The 27,650-nt window shown below is 55.6% G+C and overlaps 1 protein-coding gene across 1 annotated transcript in view; it reads left to right on the top strand.

Annotated features, from left to right (window-relative positions):
• CACNA1E (calcium channel, voltage-dependent, R type, alpha 1E subunit) overlaps positions 1 to 27,650 on the top strand; it is a 171,774-nt gene that overhangs the window by 85,681 nt on the left and 58,443 nt on the right. The window contains exons 6-9 of the mRNA XM_010580622.1: positions 9,613 to 9,716; positions 10,496 to 10,648; positions 10,959 to 11,140; positions 25,961 to 26,064. Coding sequence (XP_010578924.1) covers positions 9,613 to 9,716; positions 10,496 to 10,648; positions 10,959 to 11,140; positions 25,961 to 26,064 — 543 coding nt within the window. The remainder of the gene's footprint in view (positions 1 to 9,612; positions 9,717 to 10,495; positions 10,649 to 10,958; positions 11,141 to 25,960; positions 26,065 to 27,650) is intronic.

Below are 27,650 nucleotides of genomic sequence, written 5' to 3'. Positions count from 1 at the left end.
GCTTCTCGGTGGGCAGCAAACAGGCTGCCCGCGGGCAGTGCAGCCATCGCACAGGATGCTGCTGGCTCTTCTGCATCTGCAAAGCGACGCTCAGGGGAGGGCTCTGTGGCCAGGCAGGCTTGCTGCTGCGGGGAGAGTGGCTGGGCACAGCTCCTGGGCTGGGCAAAGGTGGTCACTCCCCTGGTCACATCGCTGGGGACAGCGTGGGACACGTGTCACCCCCGGTAGCAACAAGAGGGGACGTCTCGGCTTCACCTGTGCAGCTGCAGTGCTGGGCTGAGCGTGCAGAAAGCAGCCAGGTGGCTGGGAAATGCCCATCGGCCGTCTTCTGGCCCGGGCATCCTTTGGGGCCTGGGCCAAGGGGAAGCACTGGGCTGGGAGGGGGGGTTCACCGCGGACCTCTCCCTGCCCTCCCTGCGGCTCCGGGCAAGCTGACTGTAACCGAGCCGGTGCTGAGTCAGCGCTCGGCAATTACTCACTCACGAAAGCCTCGCCAGCTCCTTTCGGTGCCGCGCCGCGCCGGGCCCTGTGCCAGGGAATCAATTGTCCATGAAGGACTGTTAATGCCGTGCCGGCCGCCCTGCCGGGAGGTGCCCAGATCCCCCTGACACCGCCGGTTATGGGGCACAGCCCTCCGGGGTCTGCTTCACCACCATCACCCCCCTTGCATCCTGATGTTTGCTCCGGCGAGATGAAACCCTCTCCAAGAAATGCCCGGTTAGCCGCCAGCTTTGCCCCAGCAGTGCCGGTGCCTGCTGGCACGGGCTTACCGGGCTTCCAGGGTGGATTCTGTTGTATGATGGGTGGAGTAGGCAACCCACAGATTTTCATCCAGGACCAGTTTTGGGGAGGATCAGGTCACTGGGAGATCAGCTGGACCAGGTGATGGGCTCCTCTCTGCCGTTCAGCTCTTGCTTTTGCTGTGCGGTGCTGACAAAGCTGTTGTTCTTCAGCACCACGGTTGCGCCTCCCTTGCAAGAAACTCTTGCCTGTTTGATCTGCTGAATTATTGGCAAATTTCTTCAGCAAATAATCCTCGGCTGGCAAATGACTTGCAAACAGCTTGTGGGAGAGGGTTTGCACTTGGCGGTTCACGCTGTGTTGGTTGCGTAAGGCGGGTGGTGAAGTCTGCACGGGGGACGTGTGCAGGCGACCGGCACGTTCAGGATCATCTTTGCGGACTAAAACTTTATGCTTGATCACTTGATGTGAGTGTCTGGACAGAGACTATTGAGCTTGGGAGAATTAATGGTCGCTGGGATGTTGTTGTGACTTAGCAAGAGGCAGTGGCTGTGGTGGAGGGGATGTTGTGAGCATCAGAGGTATAGGGTAGCGCTCGCCTTGGCATGTGCTGACTGGTTTGGGATGCTGATGCATCCCATGATGATGGACCAGAGAGGTATCCACGTGAGCAGGACCCACCCCAGGATCCATCCCTGATGGACCCAGAGAGACCCAGCATCATGCTCACTGGCCCTTGTCCCTCCAAGGGTGACACAGGCTATTACTCTTCCTTTCTGGACTTATTTTTTGCCACATATCTGATGGGAGAGGTGCTTAATGCAGGTGGCATCATGGCCCCAGCTACCACGCTGGGGTTTCCATAAGCACTGGGATATTCTGGGCATGCTCTCCCTCATGTAAATTAGCCTAACGAGGGGCTACTGCCGTGAGTAGACTCCTGGGACCCCATGCAGGAATGGATGGCACTGACTTGGGTTCAGCTGGTGTTTGCTTCTTGTGTCAATAAATCTGGATTTTTTCATCTCAGTGGAAATCAACGCCCACCTAAAACTCCCTGATGCTAACGCTTCCACTGGGGAACTAATAGTCACATTTGTAAACCCGCTCTGTTTATAACCTGTGGTTTCCAAATCATCATCTCTGCCTGAAAAAAACAGCCTGTTCTCCCTCAGCTAAAAGTATTTTTATCTGAAAATGTGCATAAAATACCTTCACTCGTTCTGAGGTGGAGCCAGGGAGGGGAATGTCTGTGTTTCCCCTGGGGCTTGGGGATGCTCACCTTGCCCATGCATGAACCAGAGCTGGCCGGGCACGCAAGCTGGACTCGTGACCTGCTCCATGCAGCATGTCCTGGACCAAAAAAAGGGGAAAACTGCTCAGAAATGGTCAGAAATGGCAGCAGGAGCATGGTGACCTCTTAATTGGTGGTCCTGAGAGGGAAAGGTTGAAGGATGTTCAACCATCAGCCACTGGAGCACCAGGTCCCTGCTCCCCAGGTGTCATTAGTGCAACAAATAGAGATCAGGGATCCTAATCCAGCTTGCCTTGTCGTACACCATATTTGAAGGAGTTTGTGGAAAAAAAAAAAAGGGTTAAACTCCCTCTGCAAATATCCAGGTGGGTGTGTGCTTCACACACTCCAATGCCTGAGCATCATAGCACCCTTGGCTTTTTTTATAGCAGTTGCAGTGGTAATACAATAACACATTACGTGAGAGGTGAAGGGGTGGGGGAACACTTCTAACAACGGGAAAAAATCAAAATGGAAATCAAAAGGCCCTTGTGAAGTTGTGCTGCTCAGGAGCCAGGGAAGCAGCCGCTGTAAAACCAGGATAAATACACCAGGGTCACTAAAAGGAAGAGCTGGCGTCAGGGTTTTTCAGAGGGTTTAATAACAGCCGCTACACCTGGATGCCTTTTGTGAAACCCTTGGGCACTGTGGTTTTCATTAAGGGATTTTGTGGGGTGGAGCATGGCCAAGGAAAGGCAGGAATGAATGATCACCAGCAGTGCCTGCTGTACCCTTAGCAAACCCGGAGCTGACCGGACAGGCACCAGCCTGTGCCAGAGGAGTAAAGCCTGGCTCTCCGAGCCAGGACGGCTGGCCTGAAAACCAAAGTCCTCTCCCTGCAAAGGCAAGTGGCAGTTGTGAGCCCGGCCTCTCCCTCTGACCTCCCGGTGAAATCCTGTGCACACCCGTGCCCTGATTTTTTGGCCGCGACTGGGCTGAAGCAGGAGAGAGTGGTTCCTAGCAGGCTGCTTTCCTCTTTGCTGCAGGATTGCAGCGTGAGCATGGGGACGAGGAGGGCAGGTTGTTGCTCATGGTGGTGCTGCCTGGATTGTGGGATGACTGCCCTGGAAAGTGCCCGGTGCCCTTTTTGCAATTCCCCTCAGCTCCTCCACGGCAGAGATGAGGATGCTTTGCCCTCTAGTATTTAGCGCACCTCGCGCAACCCAAATTCTGCGTGTCTTAGGTGGTCTTTTTGGTCTCAGAGGTCCAGAGATGGAGTGGGGGGGCGGTCCTTGAACCGGTGCTGGCAGCAGTTCTGTATGGGAATATTCATATGCTGCATCCCCTCGTGGTTTAGGGTGCCGGCCCCCAGCAGCATGCCTGGCACCCCGTGCATGTGCAAGAGCACACACAGGTGCACGTGCACACCCGGGCTGGGAGCAGGCTCTTCCCCCGGTGCTGACACCTGCGTTTTCCTAACTGAGAGACTACAGTGCACCTCCAGGCAAGGAAGCTTGGGGGAGTGGATATGAGGCTTGGAGAAGAGTTAAATCAGAGCACAAGTGCAGCACTCCAGCACGATTATTCTGCCGGAGCCTGTACCGTTGCAAAGAGTGTTGTCCTACACAATAAACCAGTAAAGAGACAACCCCGAGTCCAAAAGCAGAGCAAAGCTTTGATCACACCAAACAAGACTTTTTTTCCCTCTTCCCTTCTTTTCCTTTCATGAATGGTGCTGATCTCTAACCTGATGTCTGCCCCATCTCCCACCCCCTTCCCAGCTCTTTCCTTCCAGGACAATTAGTAAAGTGTTTGGTCTTTCGTTTGGATGAATAATTGATTCCCCAGCATTGTGAATGATTCATGTGCCATATGCCATGGCAACGGGACGTGCCTGACATCGGCACCTCGTACAAAGGGCAGTGCCGTTTCCCCGGCCCGGCGAGGGGATGGGAAGGGTGATGAGGGAAAAGGCTTCGTGCTGCTGGGGATGGGTGTTGGGGTCGGGGCATGGAGGGACCCCCAGGCAGGCAGACCCATGGCTCTGGCTCTGGGGGAGATGGGCACCCTGCCTTCCCCCGGTGCAGGATCCGGCCCACGTGCTGCTCACGTGCCTCGCTCCATCCTTCCCGGCTCCTCTTCCCCGGCGGATGGTTTCCCGCAGCCGCTGCGCTGCGGAGTGAGTCAGTCTCTCCCACGCGGCTGCTGGTCCCCGGGGGCATCGCCTCCCCTCCCAGGCACCCCTCCACCCCGGGCGCTCCCTGGGGGCTCCTTCCGCAGCCCCGACATCCTTGCGGAGCTCCCGGGCTGGGGCGAAGCCCTCGTCCTCCTGTGGCGGTAAAGCCTTGGGCCAAGCTGCAAAGTCTCCACGTGCCATTTCTTTGCGCTGCCACAGACCTCGCTCCGGGAGAGGAGTTGCGGGGTAAAAGCCTGGCTCGAGGGAAGGGGGAAAGGGGTTATTTTCCCCCACGTCCTCACATGGGAATGTGGTATCACCCAGGCTTGGGTGAATATCCCTGGGGTCTCGGACCTCACCTTTGGCACGAGTTCAGACAGCTCCTCCCGTGGTACATGGTCACCTGTGCTGTATTTCTCTTTGCGGGGCCGGCTCTCCAGCCTCCTGGCAATGACTTTAAGTTTCCATCAGGTCCCATTTGTGCAAACAGTTTCACCAGCATCTCCCCACCCTGCCAAATCCTGCATCCGCTGAGAGGCGTCGCAGGGGCCGCAGGTGGGAGGGAGGTGCGGGGTTTGGCCAGCTCGCAGGGTGCAGAGGGGGTGCTCCCTCATGCACCAAATCCTAGGGGCTTGTCCAGGAAGAGGTGGCCTTGGGGGATCATTTTGTCCCCCAGACCGAAGGCTGGTAAAGGCCGATTTCGTTGTTCACCCTCATCACACCTTGCAGGGAGTTGTTGGTGCCCAGTTCAGGGCTCTCAAAGCAGCCAGGAAAGACGGGATCAGCAGCTTTGCAGCAGTGCAATCCACTTGTGTCACGGCCCCGAAACCTAGAAAGAGAAAGTGAAGACGATGGAGGCTTTGAGGTTGCTTTGAACTGTGCTGATGGCAGGATTTGGACCTGGTCTCCCTGTCCCTTGGCATCCCCAAAGCGGGACCACTGTGCTCTGCTGGGGCATCCTCAGGGTGGGCAACCTGATCCCGCTGGCCCTGCCTCGAGCGGAGTTTGGACCCAAGAGCCTAGAGTACGTCCCGCTACTCGTGATGCTCTCTGAAGAGAGGGGAGGGATTGATTCACCAGCAGAAAAGGGCAAGAATGGGGTAAATTCATCAGGTAACTTACTTTCTGTGAGCCGTTTGACCAGTGTATTAATTATGAAGTAGTCTCCCTCGTAGAGTCAGGTGGCAGTGCAAGCCTTCAGGGGCCTTTCCACTTAATTATAAATATTAATTTGCACGTCAGCCAGCCAGCCAGCCAGCCAGCCAGCACCCTCCCTGTCCCAGATTTTCAGCTGAGATTAGTCTGTCTCAGCCGATCCCTCCCTTCACCCAGCACACCCCGGAGCTGCCCTTTGCTGGGACGGCTTGTCTGCACGTGCCTCTGCAGCAGTCCCTGAGGGAAATGGTCAAGGGATGCTCAGTTTGGGCTGGGGGGATGAATCAAGGGTCAATCTGATCATCTGGGGGTTCAGCCTTTGCTTGGGGTCCCCAGTACGAAGACCTTTGCAGCATGTCCTGAGCTGTGTGGGCTGTCCCCAAGGGCTGAGGCTTCAGGGCTGCTGGTGCAGCTCTCGATGGGATGATGGGGACGGGAGCGGATGCGACGCGCAGCCCCTGGCACGGGCAGCAGAGGCACGGTGGGTGCTGTAGTATGTGATAGTGCCCGAATTTGGTGCTGGCTCTGTGCTAATAAAAAGGCTTTTGTGTGGGCAGGGTCATGGAGCATTGCTCATGGTTTGTTCTGCTAAGTCCTAAAGAACAGAGAGTCGTTGAAAATGTGGTTTTTTTTTTTTTTTTTTTTTTTTCCCCCCCCGCTCCGGGAAGAGAAAGCTATAGGTGCGGGTCTTCAGCTGGAGGCAAGGGCATGCGCTTTGCTCAGCTGCTGCGAGCTGGAGCGGTGCCCGAGGGCTGAGCATCGCTCCACCGGCAGCCAGCCCCAAAGCCTGCAGGTGCGGCGGGCCCAGCGGGAGCTCGCCCTTCGCTCTGGAGCCTGTAAATAAATAAAATAAAATAATCATCCTGGTTGCAAAGACAAAGCATCGGATTTTTTTTTTTCTTTTCTTTTTTTCCCGAAAGCATGTTTTTGTCTGCCAATGATTGCTCACTATTCAATTATACTTTGGGGGATTAGCATATATTTCCCATCCTGCCTCCTCTCTCATTTGCATTCTTCCAATAGCTCCTCTCTGCTCTTTTCTCCACCTGAAGTCTCTCTTCCCCCTTTCCTCTGAAGAAGTAAAACTAACCCCTTTGCCTGGGTGACCTATAAAAACGCCTTCACTTTTTTTTTCCCCCCTTCTTTTTTTCTCCAGTACATATGATGAAAAGCATGAGATCATTGGGATTTTTATAGCCCAATCTGGCAGCTTTTTCAAATAACTTGGATGGTGAGATGTAATTTTAGTTTGGGTCCTTGCCTAAAAATAAAGAATAATTATTAGCACGTCAGACGTGGATATTGTAAGTGTTCGAAAAGGATTTAAATTGTTCTACAGATACCGGAGCTGCCGCCCTGTGTCAGCACAAAGGTCTGTCACAGCCCAAGTCTCATCTCTGTGCTGCGCATCCCGAGGAGCTATAAGAAACCTTAACGTGTGTCAATAAATAAATCGGAAATAGGTCATGCTGGGTGATACGGATGGCTCTCTGCAAAAAAAAAAGGAAAAAAAAGGCATGCTTAGAGGGTTAATAACTGATTAACAGGTGAGATGCTGAACTCCAAAGCAGGAAGGTGTGTTTTAAGCATTGTATTTATTATTAGCAGTAACGTGGTAATGGTGTCTGTGCGTACTAGAGAAGCCTGGCTGTTGGGGAGACAACAATGTGTGTTATTTAGAGCCACTGAAGGGCTTGGGAAGGGCAGATAGAAGCCATCCTTACATGCCTGGAAGCTTGCTTGGCTTCTTCCAGCCACCTCAATTGGTCTAAAAATGGCCCAGGGCTGCTCAGATCCTGCTCAGAGGCTCTGGGATGGATGGGTTTGCTGGGAGAAGCTCCAGGAGTGCCTGCTCCCAGTGCATCTGCCCTCACCGGGAACTGTGGCTGTGCCTGCAAAAGGGTGCAGAGGCACCTATTTTGTAGTGGTGGGTCATCTTTCTGTCATCGGTCGGGAGACATGTCTGCAGTGCCACCACCTCGCTTCGGTGATCTGTCCAAACCTCCTTCCAAAAGAGCTCGTGATGTCCCTTGTCCCCCAGTGAGGACAAGGAGCATGTCACCTTGCCACAGAGGAGTCCCATTCTTAGCAGCTAATTTAGAGCGCTGGGAAGTAGTGCCCTGAAATCACCTGAACCTTGCCTGAAGGCTCGGCGCGGCGGCTCCTGAGCCCTTCAAACAAATCTGGGTTAGCGGAGGACTTTGCAGCCAGGGTGTTCTGCTCCCCTCGGCCGCGATGGGCGGCCGGTGATGATCCTGCCCTGGGGAGGAGACGTGCGGTGTGGCTGGGACCGGTGATGTCTCCACCTCCATCACTCCGCCCGGCTCTGTAGGACCACGGCTCGTGCTGCTCCGTGGTGGTAGGAGAGAGCTGTCGATCCCGCGCTGCTGCCAGCAGCCTTCCAGCTGGCTTTTCATGGTGCTGGGCTTGCATTGGTGAACCCTCAGGAGAAGGGCTGGAGCCTGTGTCCAGCCCAGGAGCAGCCCCGGTCTCCTGGAGATGCTCGGCCCTGGCCGGAGTCAGCGCAGGGGCTGCAAATGCCTTTTCCCCATCCCTTTGTGAGGCTGCTTGGACACCAGATATCAGGATGCGAGCAGCAAAAGCCGAAGGAGGGTCTTGGGGTGTCCAAAGTAGTGTTGGGTGCACTGTGTCCTCTACACCGGTGTTTTGGGGAGCGCTGGGTTACCCTGCTCTCACTGGCAGGTTGCACGAAAAAAATGAAAGCACCTGTGCTCTTCTGTCTTCCATGTGCTGCTGAGTGGCCGTGCTTTATCATAATTACTGATTTTGATCTTACAACCAATTTAACAATGCAGCTCTCCCCAGCCTCTGGGTGCTCCTGACTTAATTAAGTCCCTTTTTTGCTCTCCCGTCAGCTCCATGGGTAGCGGGGGCTGGTCACAGGCTGGGGCACGGGGGAAAGGGAAAGTGCCATCAAGGGTAAAAGGTCCCTTTATATATCAGGGATAAGCAGCCCGATACACGAGGAGTTGTGGGTGATGGGTGATGCTGGGGTGATGCATCCCATCTGCTGCTGGGGCCAGGCTTTGCAGCTGACCCCTTGTGCTGGGGCAGGGAGGAGGAGGAGGCTAAGAAAAGGAGTTGAAACAACCTGGTCTGCTGATGTGAGAGCATTTCTGCTGCTGGGGTATCCTAGGAAACCCAGCCGCCTTTCTGGAGGGGCAGGTTGGTACCTGCCGTACCTCGGGGAGAGGGGGAGAGAAAGAGTGCTAATTGCTCAGCGCACCAGCGAGCTGATCTGGCCTGTAATTAGATGAATTAGTGGAACAATGACCCAATTTCCCTTGTTTTTTGGATTGCTGCAAACAGCCCTGAGGTTGCTGCCTCCCTCTGTCCCGCTCTCCTCTCCGTCCCCTCCTCTCCCATCCCCTGCTCCTCCACTGCAACCCTCCCTCCTCCTCCTCGCCCAGCACCTGGGGAACGAGCCCAGATGGGAGAGGAGGCCACAAGCTCCGGCACCGCTGTCTGAGCTCCTGCAGCTCTGCCAGCATCTCCGAGCTGCGCTATCCCCATCCCCCCAGCAAGTACAGGGGCCTTGAGTATTTCCACTGCTGGACTCGGTGTGCACCAGCTCCCTTCTGCCCCAATTTGTTTTCCAGAGATGGGTTTGAAAAAATCTTTGTGTTTTAAAAGAAAACCTCTGGAGTCCTTCCTGTGCCTGCTGGTTGCCTTCCAAGGTCATCAAACTTTCATTACTATAGATTTTTGAATGCGTGTGAGGTTCTCGGCTCCTTCTTGGCAATCCCAGAGGTGGGGCTCCAAGGAAGCTCCAGTTACGGAAAAAGCCAGAGCAGCTGATGGCTGGAGGGGCTGCCAGGGGAGCATGGGTGACCACTGGGGGGAGATCCCCATCTCTGGGGCACTATCTGTGGTCTATGTGCCACCTGCCTGGAAGGGAGGTTAAACCCACGCAGCTGTGATGAGCGTGGCGTCGGCAGTGTTGAGACCCCAGAGTGCGATTTCATGGCACGGGTGATGGCCAGCGCTGCAGCATGGGGCTGTCCCCAGCCATCCTGGCATGTGGGGGGCATCGATGGGGGGCTGCCAGGGCTGGGTAGCCCCTGGGTGGCTTTGGCTGACCATAGTGGCCCACGAGCTTTGGTGCCGGCATCAAACGGGGCTTGCTGGCACATGGGCTTTGCGAGGCATTGAATCTCTGTACCTGCCCGGGGACGTGGTCTTCCTTGTGACTTCCCCCAGCCTGGCGTGAGAACATGGGTCTTGACACTGGGGTGGCCGAGGTCTTTGCCCAGGATAACTCTGCTCTCTCCCTGTCTGCCCACAGCATCCTCGCCACTGCTGGGACACACTTCAACACCCACGTGGACCTGCGGACGCTGCGGGCCGTGCGCGTGCTCAGACCTCTGAAGCTCGTCTCGGGCATTCCCAGTAAGTTGGATGCTCCTGGTCCTCCTCCCGGGGTGTCCGCATCCATCCCTGATGTCCTTCAGAGTGAGAGGGGTCCTCGTGCCACCTCAGGGATGTAGGGTGAAATTAGGGAAGGGGGGGACAAACCTCCCCATGTAGCGGGAACTCTAGGATGGCAGCATTTGGTGTCCCTGGGTGGCAATTCCCCCCTGCCCAGCCCGCTCTGTGCTGGCACAAAGCTGGGCTCAGCGGCTCGCTGAGACCCTCCGGCAGCTCTGCTTCCCTGGCCAGAAGGCAGTGGGTGGATCCTTTCAGGACTGAGGTTTATTCAGGGGAGATTTCAGGTTTTTGCAGGATTTCATCTGCTGGCACAGGGATAAATAAAGAAACTAGGCTGCTGCTGGCACCGGTCTTCCCACCCCTCCTGTCCTGGGCACCAGCTAGGTGGTGTGCTGGATCTGTGCCTTGGGGGCAACGAAGGGGACAGTTGCACAGGCCACATCCCACCAAGTCTAGGTGGGAAAAGGACAGGCAGGGCACCAGCAAGGGGACCAGATCCAGAAACCAGCCCTCCCAGAGCCTTGCTCTGCAGCCTGGCCCTCCCTGCTCCCCCTGGGATGGTGTTTTCCTCCATGGTCCCCAGCTGCCCAAAGGGATCCTCCAGACTGTGCTGGCCTCTTGGATCTGTCTGATGACTGTCCATCCTCTCTGCTCACTGTCCTCCTCTTGCCAGAGGTGGGATGCCCCAGGCAGGGGATTTGCATCACTGTACTGAGCTGTTCCTTTCTTTTCCCTCCCAGGCCTGCAGATTGTGCTGAAATCCATCATGAAGGCCATGGTGCCTCTCCTCCAGATTGGCTTGCTGCTCTTTTTTGCTATCCTCATGTTTGCCATCATTGGCCTGGAGTTTTACAGTGGGAAGCTGCACCGAGCCTGCTACACAAACAATTCAGGTGGGGAGAAGGGCTCTGCACCCACTTTGCATCCCGCGGGTGGAAAACAGCTGGGACGAGTGCATGTTGCTATCATGGGAAGCCCAGGGCCGAGAAGATCATGCATTTTGCTTTGTGCACACCAGGCATCACCGGGTCGTGTTCAGGATGTCCCAATTTCTTATGGGAGCAGTTTGTGTGCAGCCAGGGCTAGTCCTAGCAGGGTCACCTGCTCTGCCCCAAGCCCATCTGCGTTCGGGCTCTTCCCCTTGCCTGTCCCTTGCCTCTCTCTTACGTCTGCCTCCTTTGGCTTTCTGCTGTGTGCTTGCAGGTGAACTAGAGGAACTGGACCCCCCCCATCCCTGTGGGGTGCAGGGTTGCCCCCCAGGCTATGAATGCCGGGAGTGGATCGGTCCCAACGATGGGATCACGCAGTTCGACAACATCCTCTTTGCTGTGTTGACCGTCTTCCAGTGCATCACCATGGAAGGGTGGACCACAGTTCTGTACAATGTGAGTAGAGCTGTTCTGGGGTCTCTTTGGGCAGCTGGGGATGGGGATGGGGAGCTGGAGATGGTATTTCTGTGTCCTGGAGGTCTGTGAGATGCTGAGTTTCCTTTGTGATGGAGATGGGGTCAGTCCATCCCGTTTGGGCAGGGGATGGGGAGTAAAGAGGCATGTGTTACATGTCTCCAGGCAAAGGGAGCTCTAAGGGCTTTGGGCCTCATCTCTGGGCTGCTCGTGCAACCCGCTGCAGAGAGCAAAACCTTGTGGGCACGGGCTGCAGCAAGCTTCCTGCGCGAGGGCTGTCCCTGGGGAGTGGGGAGGTATCCATCCTTCCCTCCTCCTTCTCCTCCTGTGCTCCCCGGGGCAGCTTTGTAAGAGCAGACCTGGTTTCTGGGCACTGCGCATCCGCTCTCCCTGCGGACCAGGCAGTGAATGTGCCTGCATCCCTGCGGCGGCCTCGGAAAGCCCCGGAGCTGGGCTCAGACCCCCTCCCTGGGGCAGGGGCAGTGTTCTGGTGTCCTACAGGGAGCTGGGACCTTTGGTGTTTGTGCTGCAAATACCTATCAGCGCTGATGGAGCAGGGAAAAGGCTGGGCTGAGTTCCTGTGGTTCACAGTGGCTTGAAGTTGCTGATGCCCAAGTGCTTGGGGTGCCCAGGGAGCAACTTGGGGACAAAGCTGTAAGCAGAAAAAAAACCTACAGGCGATCACAAAGTCCTATATCTTTGTGGGCGATTGGCCGTATACGTACGTTTTAGTTTATGGGCTAGAAGCAACCATGCCAGTTCTGTTCCCAGCCTAATTTCAGCATCAATTTTGGCGTCATTGCACCGGGAATGTTTTTATACCCTGGTTCCCATAGTGCCTGGAGATTTGCAGAGTGGCATTGCTCTGCGGGAGGCAAATTGGATGGTTTGTGATGGGGAAACATGCTTTGATAGTTACTTTGTTGTGAGCAGAAAGGCTGGTTTTTAACCCCAGGCAAAGGCACTGCGCTGCCAGCGTCGCTTGGTCCATCCCAGGGTCCTTCTGGGGGTGCAGGTTGGTGTGCACGGGCAGACTGACCATGAAACCTAGACTGGGGTAGAAAGGGGAGAGTTCATGGCAAGGGCTTGACCTTACCACGAGGATTTGGTTTTTCTCTTCCTAAAGGAGATGGCGGTGTCAGGATCTTGCTGCTTCAGCAGGGGAATTAGACAGGATTGAACCACCTGGGTGTTCAGACTGAAAAAAGACCATTTCTTGGCTGCTTCTGGTGTATCAATGGGATTAGAGACTTAACTAGAGCGCCTGTTGCCCAGGCATAACTGAGTATAGCAGGAAAGGTGATGTCTCCTGCCTGGCAGTGTGGTTCCCCTACCTTTAGCGCAGCCGGGCAGCTGCTGCCTGCTCACACCACTGTGCTGCAGCCCGTGCGTGCCCAGCGCTGCCCATGCTTGGCACCAGCAACCTGCCCCGCACCTTGTTTCTTGTGTTAATGACCAGCTCTCTGCAAAAGCCAGGGGCTGCTTCCATCGGTGCTCCCCGTGTCCCCTCCTCCCCATCCTTTGTCGCCTGCAGCAATTAGCAGCAGCATTCCCCATGCTAGAGCCCCAGTTGCGGCACTCGAAGAGCCCGGTGAGCTACACAGATGGGCAATTTATGGTCTGATCGACCTCGAGGGTTCGTACCGGCAGTTCCTGAGAAAGTCTGATCTCCCGCCATTTGGGATGTCCTTACTGGGAAGGCTGGAGCCGATCTGCTCGGTGGGATTTGCTGATCCACCATCTGGATCTTGCTGGAGGGTAAGGATGGGAGATGCTGCTGGGAGCACTGAACACTACGCTCTGCAGGACCCCTGTTTACCACCACAGCTGCTAAATCAGGGGCTCACTAGGACACTTGGGAGGCCACAGCCCCGCTATCCAAATAATCTTCCCAGCACCAGTGACAATGCCGGGCAGACACACACTGTCATGGTGTCCCCGATGGCCTGGACCATAAAGTGCCTCCCTTTCCCGCTCCTCTGCAAAGAACCAGCTATTACTTACCTATAATGGAAAGGATTAGGGACCTTCCTTGGCTTTTAATTGAATGAAGATTGGGGCATTGGTATAGTAAAATGCTGCTGATTCACTTTGGGAGGCGGCAAGGGACGGACATTGTTCCGAGCACTGTCGAGCTGTGCCTCTCGCCCTCCCTGGGGACAGTGGCTGTCTCGCAGGGTGTCTCTAGGTTGCAAAGGCTATGGGTGCTCAGTCTTTCTGCTGCTTGGAGGCAGCAAAATGGGCTTTTGCCTGGTTTTTAATAGAAGAATGAGGCATACGCATGGGAGTTGCAGTCCCCAGGAGATGGTGGAGGAGGGCTGGACAGGGGTGGAAAGCCACTGGGATGCTCTGCCATCATCTTCGTCACTCAGAGCAGCAAATCAGAGCAGGCTCCTGCTGCTAACCAGCATGGACCGTGCCCAGCACATGTCCCAGGTTTGGGGGGATCGGCGGGGGACTCTCAGCTTTCCCACCGGAATAAAGTGATGGGAGGCTGTGTTCTTGCAGGTTAACACCACAGAGGAGAGGGAGATCACAGGAAAACCACTTTAGCAATCTCTCAAAGAAATTGCTTACTATAGTATTCACTTGTGTAACTGTATCGTGATTTTAAGATCCATTTTTCCGCAATTTTACTGGGTCTGGAAGCATGGCTCCCAAAATTTGTAGATAGTATCACAAAAAGCTAATCAGCCCCGTGGTGCTTTCCACGTGTGTTTTTTTCATGGGTGTGATTGCCTTTCTCATTGTTTTCATCAGCCTTGCCTGTGTAAAATGCTGTTTTGCTAGGTAGAAATCACAGTATGGGTTAAAAAAAAAAAGAAAAAGCCTTAAACTGTGGGGCGTTACGGCTTTTCCAGTTCCAGTCCCTGGGACTCTGAAGGACTTTGATTTCTTTTAGAGGGGAGTTTCAGCTTTGTGGCTCCTCTGGCCGTCTCTGCAGTCCAAAACAGGGGCTAAGGAGTTTTTGCTTTTCTTCTTATACTGGAGCAGATGCCCCTTCCCTGGGCTGGGTCGAGACCAAACCTGATTTCTGTAGGGACCAGAGGGAAATATAATGCTGGCAAAGAGGCTCGCTGTCCTACTTCTCTGCCTCTGCAGACTTGCTGGCACGGGGCAGGGACTGGGTTGCAGTTTTGTCATTAAAGAGTGATGCTGAGGTCTGGGGGGGTGGCTGGGCTGGAGAGGGGCTGCCGGTGTGTGCTGCGGGGCTGGGACACGGCACAGGCACTCGGTGGTGCTGGCAGCTTCAGATGCTCAGCCTGGCTCCCCTGGTCCCAGGGAGCGAACAGGAGAGGAGTTCGAAATCGTCATTTCCTCTGAAACACCGACTCGAAAGGCTGTATTTATTCACCAAGATTGTTTATTTGCTTTCCCGTTTGGAAGCGCTCAGCCGCTGTGCTTGCAGGCAGCGAGGAGGAGCCCGGCTTGCCGGGAGCTGCCGCTCTCCTCTTCCCCCTACGCTGCCTGGAGCTGAGATGGGAAGAAAAACACCCGTGGCAAGCGTGTGCTGGGGCTGTGGGCTGGCCTGGTGGGCTCTGCAGGGAGGGGGGTCAGCGCTGCCTGTCCTGGCTGGGTCTCTTGCCCAGAGCATTGCTCTGTGCTCTCTGGAGCAGCCGGAGCAGGTACACCAGCCATGCAGCACGGGAACCGCAGCCCCCAGTCAGGAATTGGTTAGTCCAGGACAAACAAAACCACCAGTGCATGGAGAAAGCTGCTGTTTATAGCTGTGGGAGCGATGCAAACATGGATGGATGCAGGCAGGGGAGCCAGGGCTGCCTGCTTCTCCTGCCAGTGTTGCTCGTGGGGTCTGAGGCTGCCGCGAGGTGCAAGCGGTTGCGGTTGCAAGCGGTTGCTGAGGTTGCATGTGGTTGCAGGGGGGAACAGGTACAAGTGTGGGCATGTGTCCGGCCATGGCCCCGGGCACCCTCTGCTCACGCTGGGAGAGGCTCCAAGTGCTTCACAAATGCAGCACGGCCAGTGCAGAGGACCAGAGCCTGCTGTGCAGGGAAAACCTGTTTCCCTGCGTGGATCTGGCTGTCAGGTTGAACTCCTGATCCTAATGTTGTGGCCCCAGTAAAGTCCCGAGAGTCGGAGCAACCTACAGACAGGCAGGAGTGCCTGCCCAGCAGTGATAACCAAGCCACAGCCAGGTCATGCCAAGAGCCAACTTGACTTTGCACAGGGCCACGGCTGTTAGCAACGATGGGTAAAAACATTTGCCTCCTAGGCACGAGCATTACAGCAGTGCTGGAAGAGCAGCCGTGCTGCTAATAAAAAATGCATGGCAAGGCCTAATGGGAGTTAGCTGTCCACAGCTGCTTGCTATAAACCCAAAAGACCTCTCATGGTGCAAGGGATTGGGACTACAGGGAAGCAGGAGGGCAAAAAGGTACAGGGAGCCTTAGGAGATGCTGGGGCTGGGTGCTAGGGGTGGGTGCTTTTGCAGCAGGAGGAAAGCATTTCTTGGTGGAAAGAGAATCAAGTCCTCAGCAGCTTCCAAAATACCTACTAAAAGGCAGCGGTTGTGGGCAGATTTGTGTGCTATAGCCTCGGGAGAGATGGGGTGTGCAGGTCTTGCAGCCCCGTGCAAAGCTGAACAGCCGCCTGCAAACAGCCAGGCGGCTGCTAACGCGCTCGTTAGGTGCGAAGCGCGAGCCATGCATGCAGAGCCCAGCAGCAGAGACTCTGCAAGAGCCGCTGTAAAACACGAGGTGCTGCGAGGAAGGGGGTTTGCAGCAAGTGTGACTCAACCGCCACGTGCTTCCAGCACACCCGAGGTGCTGCTGCGGCCAGGAGGGTGCAAGGGGAGGACACCCTGCGGGAGCTCTGGAGCCCGGCGCTGCCCCACTGTTTGGGGTCTCCTCTAAATGTGGGGTGCAAAAGGGCCGAGATGAATCTCACCATGTGCGAGATGAATGTCACCACGTGCAGAGGTCGGGGTTTCACGCTGCTGGGTGCAGGGCTGGTTTTGACCATGGAGCACCGAACCTGAGATCTTCTGCTGGAGCCTGGTTTTCAAATGTGGTGAAACATCCATCCTTTTTGAAATGGGGACTGTTCAGGCAGCCCTGATTTGGGGCACTGGGAAAGGGAGTTGTGTTAAATCACTGGCCGTGCTGGAGTACATGGATCGGAGATGGGTGCGAGGCTCATCTGTTCTGCTCCCTGCCAGGTCCCCAGCTGCACTAGTCAAGTGGCCTTGGAGGGGCTCAGAGGAGGTATCTGTTGCAAAGCAGTTATTTTTCCATGTGCGTGTGTATAAAATTGCTCATCGCTTGTTAGCATAAATTCCCAGGGTGTCACAGTCGTGCCTTGGGATGCTCAGCGCTCAGCTGTGCTCCCTGAAGCACCTGTGTGTGAAGAGTGTGAGTGGGACCTGAGCATCATGCAGGTCTGGGTGGGTTTCTCCTCTTGCCTTTTGGAGAGTGAGGGCAGTGCCTGGCTTTATGTGGGGCAGCCAGGGGCCAGTAAAATGAGTGACTTGACCAGAGAGGAGTTTGCTCCTGTTGGGGTTTGCTTGGATCTGGAGCTGAGCTGGGAAACCTCCCTGAGCCCTGGTGCTTCCAGGAGCTGCTGCAGCTCCTTTGGACATCAATGCCTGTCCCCTGGGGTTCCTGCTCCCAAAATGAGAGCTACAGTGGTGCTGGCCACATGCTGAGGGTCGCAGGGACTCTGCAGCAAGGGCCAGTGGTGCAAAGACTCCAAAACAGCACCTGCCCTGACACCACGGTGATGGGCAGAGCACTGGAGGAGCTCAGTACAGCAGTGGTCCCACAGCTAGGGACTGAGCCTGCCCTGCTGCTCCTTTGGGCACTGGGGAGGGTGAAGCTGGGAGTGTGATGGGTGACAGTGGGCTCCCAGCAAGGAGCGGCGCTGGCTAGAGATGATCTCTGGGGAAAGGAGGAGGAGGAGGAGGAGGAGAAGGGAGAGGCTGGAGAGCGGAGGGGATGGGAGGGATGGCGAAAGAGGGAAACCACTTGGCTTTTTAGCCCTCTGTGCCCTGGGACGATGCCAGGCTCTCAAGCTGGAATGCTTGCAAAGGGAAAAGGAGTCCCTTCTTGTGTGTTTTAAATTAAAACACAACACAAAAAATATCCTGTCAGGGAGGTATGAAAATTTAATCAACACCCAGTGCTCTTAGCAGCTCGGTAGCAAGTACAGATCTTAATGCCTCTGTAGCTATTCCTGGTGGCTCCCGGCCGTGCAGGCAAAGCAGGGTGTGCTGTGTGCTGGGGGGGGGATGGGGGCTGCCAAAAAGTCCCTGGCACTCGTGGCACTGCAGGACAGAGCTCCTTCCTGCTTCTTCCTCCGAAACGTTAAATGCTGAGTCTTTTAAGTGAGGACTTCAGAGAGACTTCAAGTTCCACTCCAAAGGTTTAAAACCTTCCTAACTTTTCAGGAAACGAGCTGGTTTTCCCCAAATGGCTCCTGTTGGTGCCCGAGCTGGCAGCTCACGTGCTGCTAGCCGTGGGTGCTGGAGCCCATCCCCGACGGGCACGTATGTGGCAGCGAGCCTGCTTTACCCTCTTCTCCCTTTGGAAGAGACGGTTCTTTCTCCACACTCAGCAAAGCCAGACCCTTGCCAGCTTGCCAAATGTTCCTGCCCCCCCGCCCCCCCTTTTCCCTCTGTGTGTGTGCTGAAATGACACAGCAAGAAACAAACCGAGTCTGCTGGATCCCCAGCTTTGCAGGCATGTTCTGTCAAAAGCTCCCTGCCCACACCCTCCTCCCTGCCCGCACGGGAAAGTCTCACTCCTAGACCGTCTGCCGGCAGGATTCGGGGAGCCGAGGGGCCGGCGGAGGCACCGATGCTCTGGCACTGCCCAACAACTCCAGGCTCAAGGAGAGGAGGTGGCAGAGGGTCTCGGTGCTGCCTGGCCCCCGCTGCTCAGCTTCATTAAGCCCAGGGTCTGTAATTTCATTAGCGGGTTTGGTTCTGGAAATTGTACCGGCGAGGCTTTGCAAACCTGTTTCCGTCCCTGTGCGTTGGTGCACGTGCTGTTCTGCATCAGGGCTGGATTGTGGGAGTATTGGGGTGAATTGGGGTCCTTGAGTGAGGTTGCGCATGGGTCTGTTGCCCCAGAGCATCGCAGCTGGAGCTGGGGACGTTCCTGCATTTAGGAAACATATGGGGCCCAAGCTGCCTCTGTGGGCTTGCAGCATGCTCGAAAAAAAGCAGGGATCCAGTCTGACAATCACCAAGCCCCATTGAAAAAACAACCCCAAAGCTGATCCCATGAAAACTGTGCCCTGCTGCAGGGTGCAGGCTCCGGGTCCAACCAGAGAGGCAGAGGTACTGGCACGTGTCCGAGCCTGATGCCGAGGATCTGCTCTGGGAACGTTGGCGCTGCCTTAGCCGAGCGCTGGGTCTAACGAAGGCTGCAGAGCTTTGCAAATACTCCATCAGGAAAAGTTCATCTTGCTGGCGGGGCAGTTTGGGGGGGTGCCTTCATCTGGGGCTGGGGAAGGCTCAGGAGGTGTCCGGGCAGGGGGAAAGCGGGGGTTCGGGAGCAGAGGTGGGGGCAGAAGGGGGGGTCACAGCGAGGGATGGCTGCGGGGAGAGGAGGAGGAAGAGGAGGCATGCCTGGGGACAGGGTCTGCAGATCGATGCTGGGGCATCTGGGTGTGATTTCTTGGTGGATCAGAGCAGAACAGAGCAAGAACGGGTCTCTGTGCCCAAATTAAATGTTTTGAAAACACGCGATTTTTAGTACCACTTCTAGCAATGCATTTTTTGCATTCCATTTAGAAAACAGAAAAATGAAATATATTGGTTTTTTTCCTGTTTCCCCACTCCTTCCCCTTCCCTACACATGCACAGGCACAAGCGTTCCCATGCGCCTCGGGCTTTGCTGAGCTTCGTGCACCCCTCTGTAGGGACTCCTGCCTGCTGCCTGCCCCTGGCACCCCAGAGCACCCGGGGCCAGCGATAGGCAGTGCTGCAGGCAGGGCATCGGGCAGGAGGTGGCCATGGCAGGATGCGTCCCGCTGCAGGCCAGCCCTGGCCCTGCAAAGGAAATGTACCAATTTCCTCATTAACCTGATTTGGGAAAGCAGAGCATTTTCATTCAGATCTTGTCCAGCACCGGGGTCGCTGATGGATACCAGGCAGGGCTGGCAGGGAGTGAAGCATGGCCCTGCATGCAGGAGACCAAATTACTGCTATTAAAGGGAAGAAAGAGATCTGTTACTGCGCTGAGGAGAGCAGCAGCGGGTGTCAAGGTCTTGAGGGAACTGGTTAGGCCAAGGAATCTGCTGTAAGGTATTTTTTTGAATTTTTTTTTCCCCTCCTTTTTGCTGGGGTATGGAGATTTTGAGGCTGTTCCTTCTGGTCTGCATGTGTTTCTCAGCTAGATGCAGCAGTGGTTTGCAGGGAAGAGCAGGTCAGGGACCGAGGAGGTGATGCTATGGGGATGGCATCAGCCGTGGCAGGGACACAGTGAGTGTCACCACCAGGCAAAGACCATCGGGACTTGCCGAGCCAAGGATTTGGCATACAAATCATGGAAGCTGTGGTGGTTTTGCACCCGCTGTCCCCGCAGGTCTGCTCTGCCCCCATGTCAGGCAGCAAGCCCCTGAGGAGTGCTGGAGAAGGCAAGCACAGCAGCCAGGGCAAAGCCTTCTGAGATCCTGGCTTTCCCCATCACCCCCAAACCCCTTCGCTAGGTTTGGAGCCAGGGGGCACAGACAGACCTCTCCTGCCCAGTCACGGTGGTTGTGATGGTTTGGTCACCCTGGTAAAGCCTGCCTGCAATGCAGGCAAAGCCGTGGGTCCCTGTAGGAGCTCTCCGTGGGGTGGGATATCCCTGGCAGAGAGCCGTGATGAGAGCAGGATGGGGCCACCCATGCTGCTGGAGGTCCCGTGGATTTCCCCCCCGCCCCCGTAGCGCAGCGCTGCTGTATCCCTCGAGCACGTCACAGCCAGTTGGTTACAGTAATGAATGTATATTACCCCAATCTAATTATATGCCGTTTTGGTCTGGTTTCAAACAGAAGCCACAGAAACTCTCTCCTAATGCAGATGGATTTTGAGAGGGGACCTGACTGCCTACAGGGCATCGGTGTGTGCCGTTGATGTTGGCCAAGCTGGATGCAGAGGTCTCCAGGACACATCTCCTGCTGGAAAGGGGCAGAAAGCTCCCCTCATCTCCAGGGAAAGCCTGAAGTGGGAGACCAGCCCTGTTAGGAGACACTGGAGAATCAACAAGGGGGGATTGTTGTGTGAATGAAGTCCAGTGGCTCCCCATGTCCTGCTGCTCCCCAAATGAGTTGGGTGCCCACAGGCTCGGTCCCCGGCTCCCCTCCTCAAGCTGGTGGGCAATGAGTGGCTATTAAAGGCACCCTGCACAGGCAGAACATGCTTTCTGTTTATTTTTAGGTAGGAGAGATTGAATTTTTGTGGTTTTTTGTGTGTCCCCCCCCCCCCTTCCCCTATAGCAAAGAAATCCTAAAGTTTCCCATGCGAGTGCAGCCTGAGGGAGGGTACGTGTGGGCTGCGAGCTTGTGCTTTGCATTCGACTCGGGTATATATTTAGATTTCTTTAGATTTCTGGCCCCCCGAGTGAGACCTGCTTTTGCAGCTCCCTGTGCCTTTTCCCGCCCTTTGAAAAAAAAAAAAAGCAAACCCAAAAAACCAACACAAGAGCTGCTGAAAGAATAACCCTGTGCCAGGGGTTGAGAAGCAGGAGCTGATGAGGGCTCCTTCACCGGGTAGGGACATGCCGTGCCGGCTCCATTAGCCCATGCGGGTCCTGCTCCCATGCTTTGGTGGTGTCATTTATAGGATTGGAGGCTTTGCTGACATCAGGACGGGTTGTGTCCAAGATGTGAACGTGGTGGTTCAGCTCCGGCTGGGAGTCTCCACCGACGCCTTGGCATGAGAAACACCCTTGGGTGCATTAGTCCCTTGGGGAAACTGTGGCTCTTTAGTCTTCACCAACAAGCTCATATTGGTTGTGTTGGTGTCTCAGGTATGCCTGGAGGCAGTAGCAAAAGTGTTTCTTGGTCTTGTGGCCATGAGAGAGTTTGGGTGGTGGTGGTTTAGGCTGGTGGGGTGTGTAATGTAAAAGTGGTTGTCTTAAAGGTAATGGAAGAAGCAGCAAAGATCAGGCATCAGGTAGCTCCTCCATTTCCCAAAGGGCTTGGGTGAGCGATGGGACCTGGTCTGGTCCACAGGGAGCCAGGGACAGGAGCTAGAAATTTCATCATTAAAGGAATTACAGTGTCTGTGTAATTTGGGGATTAAACTCCCGGCATCTATGCTGACTTCTGCACATGACGACCTCCTGCAAAGGGGGAAAAAACCTATGGAAAGGCACAGTAGACCAAGGTGATGAACCACTGCCTACAGAGGGATATTAAGAACAAATGATGCCCCAAAGGGATTGGAAAAGGCGCTGCTCAGTCAAGATAACTATGTCTTGGTGCCAAAGAAGTTGGGAAGTGCTATGGGAGCCACCAAAAGTCATGTTGACACAGACCTCATGAAGGATGCTCAAAGGGGTGGTGAGCAGTTCCCCACCTCTGCAGATGGAAGCAAAGCACGGTGAAGTGATGGCTGGGGAGATTTGGGCACGGATGGATATTTCAGCCTGGCTATTGGTCAACACAAAGACAGAGGCAACAAAAGGCTGGATAGCAGGAACAAGGACACGGCCATGAGCGCAGCCAATGTGGAAGCCAAGCGCTGAGACCATTGCACCCATCAGCCCGGCACTCAGGATGGTTTCCCCCTCCCCATGCCTGGAGGGAGCTGGCACATGAAATGGCAGGTCTGGTAACAAGTATTTTTAACAACTCCATCGAGTTGGGGGAGGCACCATCTGACTGGAGAATAGCGAATGCGATGCCTATATTTAAAAGCGGGGGGAGGAGGGGAAAAAAAGTAAGGCAGGCAGGAATAGGACTGTAAGCCTGACCTCAATCGCATGCCATTTCAGAACAGATTTGGAAGGCAAAAGAGGAAAATGAATCATGGGTTTGCCAAAGGTAGGTCACGCCGGGCTAGCCTGGCATCGGAGACCTGAAAATGTGTAGAACTGCTTTTTGTAGTAAAGCTTTTGCTATGGGAAAGTGTTAATGAAGAGGAGAAGAGGGGAAGGAGAAGAGGAGCTCTGTGAGGCTGGCAGGGAAGGGAGCAGTGTAGGGATGGAGCTGGGTGGCATTGAGGGGACATAGTGGCTGGCGGCGACCGGTGGGGCTCCTCGAGGATGAGTCATGGGCTTTCCTGCTTCCAGCATCAGCTGCCTTCATGGAGCTGAGGGTACGGAGGCTGCCATCCCAGGCTAGAGGAGTTTGAGGGCTGGAGGAAGAGATGTGGGATGCAGTGAGAAATGGAAAACCATGTGCTTGTTGAGGAACAGTAAAGATATCTCCTAGGAGCCCAGGTCTTGCTGATTGGGAAGTAGCAGTGTGGAGGAGGAAGGGATGAGCGAGTGACCGCAGGGTGACCGCAGGCCAGCGGTGCCCTGGAGGAGGAGGGAGGTTTGTAGGCAGGATGGCAAAGTCTCGGTAGCATCATGCAGGGATGGAGTGGGACCCATCAGAATTGCTCTACTTGGGTCTCCTGTGTCCAGGGAAGATGAACTGAGCCTGGACTGGAGCAGGGAAGGGGCTACTAAGATAAAGTGAGGAGGGAGAGACAGTCATGGCTAGCAATGGAGAGTCTGGGGATGGCCATGATAGCTATCTATAAATACATCAGGATGGGAAACGGGAAGGAGAGGAGTTATTTCAGCCAAAGGCCAATGCTGACAAAAGAACAGAGTGGTACATAAAATGACCACAAATAAATTTAGGCTGAAAATTAGAGCAGTCATTAGAGCGTCTGCTTGAGGAGCCTTCTGGTGGGAAGAGTGAGTTTTTAAGGTAGAGCTGACATAATCTGGGGGACATAGTGTGACACAAGGGGGTCTGGACTCAGCAACTCTCTGAGACCCTGGCAGTCCATGTCCTCCCTCCAGGCAAACCACTGGCCTCCAGCTGGGGACCACGGTGTGTGTCAGAGCATTGGGGCTGACAAGACACATGGCCAGGCATGGCAGGTCCTTTGGTTTCCTGGGCAGACATGCTTCAGCTTTGGGAGCGGAGAGATGGGAATACATCCACTTCTCTGTGTGTGTATGCACACACGCTGTTCTGTGTGCTCGTGTCCTGCTGCGCTGGATGCTTTGTGGTCATGCTCTCCTCCACAGACTAGAGAAGCAGGGGAAGATGCAGAGCCTGTGAAATGCCAAGCCCCTCATGTTTCCCAAACAAGCCCCTTTGCCCCCCCGGCTGGGACCTCTGCAGCCTAGGTGCTGCAAAGGTACTGGAGCAATTCTTCCAGCAACTTGGGGAATACAAGGGCAAATTTTGGCAGTCGGAGTGGCCGAGCAGGTACCAGCTGACAGGCTGAAGCTGCTGCAGCCTGACTGGACATCACCAGCTCCTGATTTTGTAGGGAGCGTTGGGATGTGCACTGGGAAATTTCATCTTGGGGCTGGGGGGGCTGCAGCAAAACTGGCACTGGCCAAGGGACCCATGTGGCTGCTCAGAGCAGGACTGTTCCTGGGGCTGCTGGCATTGTCCTGGGTGGCTGGGACCACCCCTGAGCTTGCTTTGGCCAGTGGTGTGTCCTTGGGTACATAGGGTCCATGGCCACAGCTCCCCATCCCCTCCCCTGCCTCAGCAGTGCCCCTCCTGGAGCTGCTGGCTGCTAGTGGTGCCAGACATGTAACCCCCCCCAAACCCTAAAACCTGTCTAATCCCCTTTATCTCCACCCCTATGGCAGCTGGGTACCCAAATGCACATGGAAGTCGGGATCGCAGACAGCCTGTCCCATCGGGGTGCTGCCAGCCCCTGCCTCAGGTTTCCCGGCTGCAAATCCCCAGTGCCACCAGCTTTGGCTGTGTCCACAAAACACTGTGGGAAGAGGTGATCCGGGTGCTGCTGCTGGCATTGCTGGCTGATAATCCCCGTCTCCCACTCCATCTCCTGCTGAGCATTGCTGGAAGATGCCTTCTTCACCTGTAGGAAATGAGCTCATCTGTTTTGCATCCTCTGTGCTAAGGACCTTGGGGAAAGCCCATGGTTTTTGGGCAGTTTCAAAGGCGAGCGATCCTGGCACGGGTGGCAGGTATCCAATGGCATCTTGGCAGGGGGCTGAAGACCAGCCAAGCTTGGGCTGAGGGGTGCACAAAGCCTTGAAGACTAATGCCATGGCAAACAGTGCTGTTAGAGCAGAGCATGGTGGCCTGGGTGTCTCTTGAGGGTGGTGATAAATGTTGGCTGTGTGGGATCCCCATGCATCATTCCCACCTCCCTGCACTCGCTTCTCCCATGGCCCTGAGGAAAGGGGCTGGTGGTGGACCAGGGCTCTTGAAAGGGCAGGACCTCAAGAAGACACACATGGTTCCCCCGCTGCTGAAGGAGGAGGGCAGCGAGTCCTTCCAGATGCTTTCCCCAACCTCAAAATCCCTATTGCTGCTGTGAGCCAGGCGTTCCTCCGCACTGGGGTCTCTGCCCGCGGCATCCCTCTCCCGGTGCTGCGGTCAGTGCCTGCAGCAGGAGGTGCTGGCGTCACCCTTACCCTGCCTTGGGCTCAGTGTCGGGGTGGTGGGGACACCCAGCTGAGGTTCCTGCTGGCACCTTGGTCACTGGAGGAAGACTCCAGCACGGTGGCTTTCTCTCCCCCCTCGGAGATGAGCTTCTCCCCTTGTAGAGCCTCATCTTGGCTCCTGCACTGGCCGACCGGGAGACGTGGTGCCAATGACTCAGATGAAGATGAGGGCTTAATTAGCATGGGGAGAGGGGGGAAGAGAGAGAGAAGAGAAAGAGTCTTTCATTGCAACAAGATTGATACCACCTCCTCCAGACAGTCACGTTCTGCCGCATCACCCTCCAGCCCGGTGTCATGTGCGCCGTGCCTGACACCGGAGGACAAATGGGGCCTGGGAAGTGGCTGTGAGGTACAGAGGGGCACTGCTTTATTAAAAGCCTCAGTGAATAAATGTCTGGAGGTATTGAGCAGGGCTTGCCAGCAGGCTTTTTAGCTGTCGGGCTTTGCCCTGCGGTTAGAGCTCCCTTCCGCTCTCAGCTCCTTGGGGTTGGGGTAACGCATCTGGGGCGGGAGGATGGCTGCAAGGTATTAGCAATGATGCCATCAGCAAAATGCCCATTTGAAGGTGTGGGGCTTGCCTGCACCAGCCCCTTTCCCGCCGTGCATGGAAACACAAGCATCGGCTGCCTCTTCTTTAGCCACCAGCTTCTCTGGCTCTAAGGCACCTTATAAATCTTTCCCTCTTAACCTGTGCTGTGCTCGGCAGGTACCGCTGCTGCGGGGCTGCTTTGCCCTGTCTTGGTGGGATGCGCAGGGGAGCACTGAATCAAGCTGCTGGGGGAGGTACACTCAGGGTGGCCCCCGCACCCTCAGCACCCCAATTTTGGGCTGCAGGGCCCTGCGCCTCCAACTATAGAACTGTCTTGCAGCCCCTGCGTCCCTGTAGGGATGGTAGGAGGAGGCAGAGGAGAGTGGTCCTGCCTGATGAGGGCTGGAGACCATGGATGAGAGTGTGGCTGGGGCAGGATGCCGAGGGGCATCAGGCACCGCTGATCAGGAGCTCCCCTGCAGGCATGCCTTTACAGGCAGCACCTGGTGCCCATCAAGGCTCAGCAGGCATGGCCACATCACCCCAAGGAGCCTGATGTGGTCAGCCTGGAGGGAGAATCGCCACCAAGCTGAAGCTAACGCACCCTCCCTCTGCCCTGCGTGCTGGTGTTGAAGATAACGTCATACGTGTTTTTTCTTTCCCCTCTAGACCAATGATGCCTTAGGAGCCACCTGGAACTGGCTGTACTTCATCCCCCTCATCATCATTGGATCCTTCTTTGTCCTCAACCTTGTCCTGGGAGTGCTGTCGGGGTAAGCGAGATGCCATCCTTCCCCTCCAGGCCATGCCCGTCGCATGTCTCTGAGCCCCGAGGTTGGCCCCTGGTACTGTCATGCCCCCTCGGACCCCAGTAGCTGATTCCGCCCATGTCTTCCACTCCTGCCTGCCCCACAGCAAGGGATCGCTCCCTGGCTCTGCTTAGTTCCTTTGGTCCCCAGGGAGCCAGGAAAGGGGCAGCCTTGAAGATGCTTTCTTGTTGTATCACCTTGCTGATGAGCTCATGGTTTTGGTCACCTGCAAGAAATGGTCAGTGTCAATCTTCTGGCTGCTTGGGACCTGTCGGAGAGAGACGTGGAGGGGGGCCTTATGGAAATGTGTTTGAGTCCAGAATGTGTTTGTAGTGGGGTGCACATTTGCTGGCTGATGGAGTGTGGCACGCATGCGTTCGGACGGGTTCGGGGCAGGCGTGGGAGCGATGCGGGGCACCCCCATGCTGTGCGGGCCATGGTCTGGAGGATATGCCCAGTGCCAGTGGGGGATACACACTGGTGAGGGTAGGGGTGCCTGGGGTGCACGTGGACAAGATAGGGACATAGGGACAACACGACTGTCCCCGTTCCGCTCTTCCAGGGGAAAGGAGGTTTTAATCCAAGCCATTAAGCTGGGTTTGGAGAGAAAAAGGCTTCTTGTCTCCACGACAATGAACTGTGGTTGCGTCAGCACATCCTCAACTGGTGGCAGGGTTTAGTGCAAGGAGAGGGCATGCCTTCTCCTACACTGGGGATGTGGGCTCCTCTGCCCTTGCCACAGGTGGCAGTGGGGACCCCGTGCCCAGCAGCAGGTAATATTTTTCCTAATTGCCCATCATAGCAAAAAAAAAAAGCCACTGTAGCACTGGTTTGGCCACCTGGTGGAAAGCCCTTAGATGTAAGGATCAATGTGGAGACTGGCCCTGGTCCTCTCTGTCACTGTCCTAAGTGTCCCCCTGAGTTCAGGTGTGATGGTGGTGGTTTCAGGAGTGCTTCTGGAGTAGCAGGCTGGGCTTTGGAGTCTGTTGGTGGGTTGAATTTCCCCAGCTCTTAGTCTGGGGTCTGACTGAGTCCAGGGGCTCCAGGGATAGGCTGCAGGAAGGGCTTCACACTGCCTTGCAGGGAGGGAGCTCTTATGGAGGATGAAGACATCCAAGCAGTTTTGGGTGGCTTTTGAATTTCTTGTGCCACATCCAGCTTGGGGATTTGAGCAAAGTCCAACTGGGTGTCGGTGTCAAGCAGGAGCTTTCCTACAAAAGTCCAGAGAAGGAAAGTTAGGAAGCTCAGGGCTAGGCAGCTGGAAAAGCCCCTTATTGTGGTGTTGAATTGTGCCAATGTGGTGTGTCGTGTGGACACTGAGGCTTTTGGTGATGGTGTGATGCTGAGAGCAGCCTGGGGAAGCAGCAAGGTAGCACTGCTCTGGCCTGCAAGGCAGCCACTGGCAGGAGGACCACAGGGTGACTGGTGGGATGCCCAGCCCATGCCCTCGTCCATGCTCGGTGCTTGTGTGTACCGGGACTGCGCAAGGCAGCTGTTCCCGCACCCGCCGAATTGGATGCAGTTGTCTAGGGCTCTTCCCAGGCGCCGGC

The sequence above is a fragment of the Haliaeetus leucocephalus genome, unplaced genomic scaffold, assembly GCF_000737465.1.
Source record: "Haliaeetus leucocephalus isolate CR32 unplaced genomic scaffold, Haliaeetus_leucocephalus-4.0 Scaffold730, whole genome shotgun sequence".
Classification (NCBI taxonomy): domain Eukaryota; kingdom Metazoa; phylum Chordata; class Aves; order Accipitriformes; family Accipitridae; genus Haliaeetus; species Haliaeetus leucocephalus.
This window is presented reverse-complemented; position numbering and strand designations above follow the sequence as displayed.